This window comes from Centroberyx affinis, unplaced genomic scaffold, assembly GCF_046629955.1.
Source record: "Centroberyx affinis isolate AG114_WGS23_722 - 3 ecotype Tasmania unplaced genomic scaffold, CSIRO-AGI_Caff_v1 ptg002508l_1, whole genome shotgun sequence".
Classification (NCBI taxonomy): Eukaryota; Metazoa; Chordata; class Actinopteri; order Beryciformes; family Berycidae; genus Centroberyx; species Centroberyx affinis.
This window is the reverse complement of record NW_027280730.1, coordinates 67,649-75,674: the sequence shown is the minus strand read 5'-3', so window position 1 is coordinate 75,674 and position 8,026 is coordinate 67,649. Positions and strand designations below refer to the sequence as shown.

Genomic DNA, 8,026 nt, shown 5'->3' with positions numbered 1-8,026 from the left:
ATGTTAGCTTGTATTAGCGTAACTGCTAACTGTGGACATATAGTAAGCTTACATTATGTTAATATTAAGCCACAGCCAAGAGATTTAACATGCTGAATTACTTTTTAACTTTTTGTCAACACAAAATCTTTACTGTTGTAAAACATGACGTTCCCCCCTTTCAACCATTTACAGCATGTTGTTGCCTGTAGTTTTGAATTGCATTTGAAATGCATCGTGTAACAGTAAAGTTACATGAACCTCATGCAACTCACCAAAGCAACAAAGTTGCATCAATAGTTTCACCATGTAAGGGCAGCCTACATCTTCCAAAGCAACTCTCTCTGCTAGTATTATCTGTTCTCAGTGTGTGTGTGTGTGTGTGTGTGTGTGTGTGTGTATAAGACATCAAGTCCGTTCTCAGTCCCTCAGCGTAATGATGACATCATCGTCCTGTCCCTTCCACAGCATCTCCCCCTCAAAGTCCAGCATCTTGTGCTTGCGGCAGCGCAGCAGGATCCCCACCACCTTGTCTGAGATCTTGACGTAGCGGTCGAAGAGGCGTCCGAAGCCGATGGCGGTCCGGCCCTCCCGGTCCACGCAGCCCATGTCTCTGATGATCCACACCATCTCCTCCATCTCGCGGTGGATGTGTTTCTGGGCGCGGTCGCCCCTCTCGGCCGTCTTGGAGCCCTCTTTGGGCCGGCCGTAGCCGCTGTCGCCCTTGCGGAGCCGCTGGGACATGGCGTGGTCGTAGTCGAACTCCTCGCTGAAGGGGTTGAGCTTCTGGCCCTCGACGTGCTGGTCCGACCACTGCTGCCAGCGGCTTTTGATGTCGCTCATGGTGGAGATCTTGATCTGTGGAGGAAGGTGGCGGCGGGAGGAGACAGGTTAACATCGTTTGAAGAGTTTAATTCCACAATAAGATTGGACAGCGTTTGGAAAATGCGTCACCCAGTCTAACAAAATTATTTGTGGCATGAAAGCAACTATTTTGACACTCTGTTCTCTGTATGTCTTTGTTGAAAAGTTGGTATTTTGCATCATCATCAGGCGGCTTTCTTTGGAATGAAAACCTCCATGTGAATCTTCCTGTCAGTTAAACTCGGTTGTTTTTCAGATCGGCGCAAAACTCGTAAACGTCGCCTCCTGCAGCCTCTGTTCATTAAATTTGATTAGTGGCTCTCCACCTTTAAATAGACCAACTTCTGGCTGCTGTAAAAGATCCCCAGCTTGGCCTTTACTTTGCACCCTGACACACACACACACACACACACACACACACACACACACACACACACACACACACACACACACACACTTGGTATGTAGACTTGGAGACACAAACATGCACAAACACCATACTTGCCAACCACTGTGCCAAGGATTTAGATTTAAGATTCAGAGACTTATTGGTAACACTTTACAATAAGGGTACATTAATTAAGGGTTAGTTAATGCTTAATAAGCATTAACTATCTCTTAATTAACAGTTAACTAATGTGTCTGGTAATCATTTACTAATGGTGTTCATGTTAACTAAGGTATTAATTTATACATTATTTAATAGTTTCTAAAGATAACTATTAAATAATGTATTAATGCTTATTAAGCATTAACTAACCCTTAATTAATGTACCTTTATTGTAAAGTGTTACCGATTTATTTCCTGCATTCTGGTGACTTTTTATGTGTAAAATAGTGAAAATATAATACAAAAACCTGTTGGGGGAGAGGGAAGATTATCCTAATAGTGTCTTATATGTCTATTATGTTTGTATATACTGTATATTTGTGGTTTATAGCAGTCAAGCATTGCTAATTAAGATAGCGTTGTCACAGATCTACACTGTCTCCTTGTCTGATCGTCTCAAGGTAAATATATTCTATTTGTTGTCTACTGCTGATTCTGTTGTACTTCCTCCTCATCATCCTTATCTTTCCTCCTTTTCTCCCTCCTCTTTCTTCTCTTTCTCCCTCCTTCCTCCTTTTCTCACTCTTCTTTCCTTATTTCCTCCCCCTTTCCTCCCTTTCTCCCCCCTCTTTCCTCCTTTCCTCCCCGTCTTTGCTCCCTTTCTCCCCCTCTTTCCTCCTTTCCTCCCCGTGTTTCCTCCCTTTCTCCCCCCTCTTTCCTCTTTTCCTCCCTCCTCTTTCTTCTCTTTCTCCCTCCTTCCTCCTTTTCTCACTCTTCTTTCCTTATTTCCTCCCCCTCTTTCCTCCCTTTCTCCCCCTCTTTCCTCCTTTCCTCCCCCTCTTTCCTCCCTTTCTCACCCCGTTCTTCCTTTCCTCCCCGTCTTTCCTCCCTTTCTCCCCCCTCTATCCTCTTTTCCTCCCCGTCTTTCCTTCCTTTCTCCCTCTCTTTCCTCCCCCTCTTTCCTCCCTTTCTCCCCCCTCTTCCCTCCCCATCTTTCCTCCCTTTTTCCTTCCTCTCTCCATTGATTTTTCCGTCTCGGTCTCTCATTTTCTCCCCTCACTTTCTCCCTCCTCTGTCTTCTCTTTCTCCCTCCTCTTTCTAACTTCCATCTTTTCTCTCCCTCTTCTCTCTGTCCTCTCCTCCCTCCCTCTCCCTCTCTCCCTCTCTCTCTCTCCTCTCTTGGTATTTCCTCAGCTTGCCAGGCCTTCAGACCGGTGTCATCAGATCTCTTCAGTATTTTCTCTCTGAAAGCTGAAACCTGGACACTGACTGATCCTTAAAGCGGTAATCCTCCAGTTCCTCATTTTTAAAAAAGCGCTCGTGGTGTTTCTGCACTGCTCTTCCCACAGATCACCTGTCAATCAAACAGTGTGGGCGGAGCTTGGATTTTTACTGTTGATGCAGTTTGAGTTTCTCTCTTCTTTGTCTGTTCAGCCATGGTGGCTGAACAGATGCTCATGCTAACTACCCAGTTCTTCTTCTTCCTCTGTTGAGTCCAAACAAACCGGAAATGAAGAATGAAGATGTCACACATTATTACTTTAAGGCCAAAGAAACTCCTTAATATTCCACTTATTTTGTTAATTTTGTTACTTTTTTTTTTCACTTATTCATTCAATTATTTATTTTGTAAAGCACTTTGTAACAGCACTATATAAAGAAGTTTTATTATTGTGGTTATTATGACTATTATGATTATGATTATTAAATGTTTTTCGGTGCACTGGCTCTGGGCAATCCCTCTCTTTCTCTTTCTCTCCCTCTCTCTCTCTCTCTCTCTCGTTCTCTCTCTCTCTCTCTCTCTCTCTCGTCTCTCTCTCTCTCTCTCTCTCTCTCTGGAGATTCTCAAATCGTTTCAATTCATTTTACTTTTCAGTTTTTTGCCAAATCACATAAAAACAATTGAATAAAAGTAATAAAAGCAAATGTACATAACAATAAACGTCTGTTCCACCGCCTCTCTCCGTCTGTCTCTTATGCTCTCTTTCTTCTTCTTCTTCTTCTTCTTCTTCTTCATTCTTTCCATTTCTCTCTATCTTCTTCTCTCCCTCGTTCTGCCTGTATCACTCTAGTCTTTCTGTCTTTCTCTCACTCATCCCCATCCACTCTTCCTCTCTTTCTTCCTCTCTCTTTCTCTTTCTTTCTTTCCTCTGTATCAACCTTCCTAAGGAGTCAATCTCTCTCCCTCCCTCTCTCCTTCTCTCTCTCTCTCTTTCTCTCTCTATCCCTCCCTCTCTCTCTCCCTCCCCCTCTTGCTCTCTCCCTCTCTCTCTCTCTCTCCCCTTTCCCTCTCTCTCCCTCTCTCTCTCTCTCTCTCTCTCTCTCCCCTCTTCTCTCTCTCTATCCCTCCCTCTCTCTCTCTCCCTCCCTCTCTCTCCCTCTTGCTCTCTCTCTCCCCCTCTCCCTCCATCTCTCTCTCTCCCTCTTGCTCTCTCTCTCTCTCCCTCTCTCTGTCTCTCTCTCTCCCCTCTCCCTCTCTCTCCTCTCTCTTTCCCTCTTGCTCTCTCTCTCTCTCCCTCTCTCTGTCTCTCTCTCTCCCTCTTGCTCTCTCTCTCTCTCCCCTCTCCCTCTCTCTTTCTCTCCCCTCTCCCTCTCTCTCCCTCTCTCTCTCTCTTTCTCTTCCTCCCTCTCTCTCTCTCTTTCTCTTCCTCCCTCTCTCTCTCTATCCCTCTTGCTCTCTCCCTCTCTCTCTCTCTCTCCCCTTTCCCTCTCTCTCCCTCTCTCTCTCTCTCTCTCTCTCTCTCCCCTCTTCTCTCTCTCTATCCCTCCCTCTCTCTCTCTCCCTCCCTCTCTCTCCCTCTTGCTCTCTCTCTCCCCCTCTCCCTCCATCTCTCTCTCTCCCTCTTGCTCTCTCTCTCTCTCCCTCTCTCTGTCTCTCTCTCTCCCCTCTCCCTCTCTCTCCTCTCTCTTTCCCTCTTGCTCTCTCTCTCTCTCCCTCTCTCTGTCTCTCTCTCTCCCTCTTGCTCTCTCTCTCTCTCCCTCTCCCTCTCTCTTTCTCTCCCCTCTCCCTCTCTCTCCCTCTCTCTCTCTCTTTCTCTTCCTCCCTCTCTCTCTCTCTTTCTCTTCCTCCCTCTCTCTCTCTATCCCTCTTGCTCTCTCTCTCCCCCTCTCCCTCCATCTCTCTCTCTCCCTCTTGCTCTCTCTCTCTCTCCCTCTCTCTGCCTCTCTCTCTCCCTCTCCCTCTCTCTCAGTCTCTCTCCCCCCCCCCCCCCCCCTCTCTCTCTCTGGCTGTTCCACCTGAAGGTCAGGTCAGAGCGGGACTATATTTATTAGCATATATTCCATGGCAGCAGGGTCCAGCTTGTGTTTTTATGAGTTGGACTCGCTCTGTGCCGACTCTCTTTACCTCCCTCTGCCTTTTAAAGGAGACATTCATTTTTATATCGGAGTTATGCAACCGGCTACGCTGCTTGGAGTCGATTCTTCAAAGGCACTTCAACTTGTTTATTCACTTTGTGTGACTTGCAGGAGAATATTTATACTCTGTTTTATGGTATTTGTCCTCTGTGCATTTTGTGTCGGGACCAACAGATCTGAGGCAGAGACCGCTGTCTAACAGTTATCGGTAACGCTTTATTTCCCCCTAATCATTTCCTAGAAAGGAACTGTTCATTTGTTAGGAAGTTTTGTTGGAAAGAAGCATAAAGTGAAGCAGCAGCTCTATAGAAACTGTCAGCAGTCTGGAGAGTCGATCAGATACTGAACATTTCTACCAGAATTTACTGGAAAGAACTGCAAATTAAACTATTAAAAATAAGAGGCAGATGGCAATTATCAGAAGTCATTTTTCGTATAATTATATAATAAAGTAATTTGTTTCTAATTTTCTATATAACTACTAATTTAATGGTTCCGTCTTGGAAACCACAGAAAAAATTGGAGGAACTCACCAACTACCATTCAACTATTTTTCTATTTCCCCTGTAAGTACCTCCGCCAAGGAGGTTATGTTTTCGGTGCCGTTTGTCTGTTTGTCTGTTAGCAGGATTACGGAAAAACTACTGGCCCGATTTTCATGAAACTTGGTGGAAGGGTGTAGCATGGGCCAAGGAAGAACCCATTACATTTTGGAGCGGATCCAGATCCGACTCACGAACAAGCAATAATAGCACGAACCTTGGCGGAGGTCTTCGCTCTCCGAGTGCCCTTCTAGTTAGAACATCATTTCATGCTTCTTTCCAGGAAACTTCCTAAGAAATTAACAGTTCCTTTCTAGGAAATTACTAGGAAATTGTGGACCCGGAAAATAAAGCGTTATCAATTTGTCCCTACATTTTAGAGAAAGTAAACAGCAAAACCCAAAACTCTCACTGTGTCACATTGTGTTAAAGAACTAGCGCTCTCTTGCAATTCAAAGGGAAAACACAGACGGTTTGAGTCTTGGACCTTCAGCTGCCTGTTGTTCTCCTTCAGCTCCAACACTCAGGATTTACTCTTTCACACCTTTTCTCGCGTAATTTGTCATTTGGGTAAGTGTGAGCCAAGGGAATAAAAGCCTTTAACTGCCTTCAATTTTCTTTCTCTTCTTTGTAAGGAAAGACCGATTTACGATAAGTGCCGGCCGCTCCATAACTCCTTTCCGCCGCCGCTTTCCTCCTCTGCACTATTTTATTTGGATTTATTGAAGCCGTGAAGCCGGGAGGACGAGGCAGAGGAGGGACGTCCCACAGAGGAGCAGGTGGAGCCACATGCACACACACACACATACATGTGCTGCATATAGGATTGCAAATGCAGACAGACAGACAGACAGACAGGCAGACAGGCAGGCAGACAGACAGGCAGGCAGACAGGATCCTGAATAGTGTGTGAAATGTTTTGCATTTGTGATATTTGCTTACTGAAATTTCCACAAATAAATCCCTGATCTATTCTATGTCAGATAATTCCAGCTCTGACCCATGTCCATAAATGATAAGAGAAAGGTTTCCTCCATGGCTAATAATAACATTTCTAATTCTCCTTTCACCAGTGTCATTATTTGGCAAATTTGGGTGTTTTATACTTGTGCAAAACCAACCTGAACCTGCTAATCCATGACTAGCGTTGGAAATGTAATTTATTCATAATGGCAGATTTAAGAAGTTTTAAAAACAAAAGAAATGACATATGTGTGTCCTGGCCTGCTCTTTTCTATTGTAGTATGTTCTCTCATATCATATTCTGTTCTTTACTATTCTGTGTTTTCCTGTTTCATCCTTTCTTTATTTCCTGTATGGATCCAGCTCACTTGTGCTACATTAGCTAACATTAGCTCAAGTTGTTAAGTTCCATATAACAGTTTCAGTTTCTGTGCAAAAGTCTCTTTGTCAGCTGATTTAATAAACTGCCTCCTCCATGTTAACCAAGGCTGTGATAAATGGGGTCATGACATCATGTGACTTTACCTTCGGTCTGTTGGTTTGTTTCTTCAGCTGTAAGTCACTGTGCTCGCTTTTTGATTCGCAGTTGTCACTAAGTCCCGCCTCCTCCCCAGCCCGCTGTCTTCAGTGTCCAGACTGCTGCTCCTCGACCCCAGCTTCCTGTCCTGAAGCATGAGCTTCCTGTCCTGGATGACTCCTCCTCCGCTCTGCAGCGCCCTCATCTGGCGCCGGCGTGTCGGCGACTCGTTGCCGAGGAACGGCTTCGTCTCCTCGGGCGCCGACTCCATCTTGCCCCGGATGGCGTTGACCACGTCGCCGCCGCCGCACTCGCTGAGTTTGGGCCGGACGGTCTTCGTCACGGAGCCGGTCCGGATCTTACTGCCGCCGCCGTCGCCGGCGTCCGCCGCGATGACGCGCGGCGTGACGCTGAGCTTCACCACGTGGCCACGCTCCTTCCTGTCTTCCTCCTCCACGGACGTGGGCATCCAGCCGCTGGGGATGGTGTCCTGCTTGTCGGCGTGTTCGTTGGCCCAGCCCTGCCAGCTCTTCGCCAGGTTGGCCACCATGGCGGCGCATTTGATCTTCCTCACCGCCCGGACGAACGGCCGCGCCTCCTGGGGCGAAGCTGTGGTCGCACCGCCGCTGCTCATGGTGACGCTCTGCCAGGAGTCAAGCTACTTCCTGCTCCTCTTCTTCTGCCGTTCTGCTTCTTTGGAGGTTTAGTCTTCACTGTCCAACCGCTGTTATCCAAAATCCAATTTGAACTTGTAGAAAGTGACTCTTGGCTCTTCCCAAAGTTAATGTGGCTTCTGTGACTTCCAAAAATGAGCAGCTAGCTGAATCTCTAATAATAACGACTGGTTAGCTTCAAATAAAATTCAAACTGATTTATGTTAAAAGTAAAAAGTGAATCTAAATTCAGCTTCAAGCTAAAATTCAGTCCGTCAGCCAAGTCAGATTCCAGACTCCAATCTTAAAAACACTCTCAAGCTTCGTGTTTCCAGACAGTCATGAGCTCTGAGGGAAATGTTTGGCGTCCTTTAGAAGTTCTTAAGATCTTCAGAGAAGCAGGTGAGGAGAGACGGGAGAGACAGGAGAGACAGGAGAGACCGGAGAGACAGGAGAGTCAGGAGAGTCAGGAGAGACAGGAGAGACCGGAGAGACCGGAGAGACAGGAGAGACCGGAGAGACAGGAGAGACCGGAGAGACCGGAGAGACAGGAGAGTCAGGAGAGACCAGAGAGAGAGGAGAGACAGGAGGAGAGACAGGA

The 8,026-nt window shown here is 46.3% G+C and overlaps 1 protein-coding gene across 1 annotated transcript; it reads right to left on the bottom strand.

Moving 5' to 3' along the window:
* Positions 1 to 399: 399 nt before the first annotated feature.
* On the bottom strand, positions 400 to 7,433 carry abraa (actin binding Rho activating protein a). The gene is given in 3 exon segments (XM_071534254.1): positions 400 to 837; positions 6,781 to 6,869; positions 6,872 to 7,433. Coding segments are annotated over 3 exon segments (1,062 nt in total). The 5' UTR covers positions 7,407 to 7,433.
* Between the last annotated feature and the right edge of the window lie 593 nt (positions 7,434 to 8,026).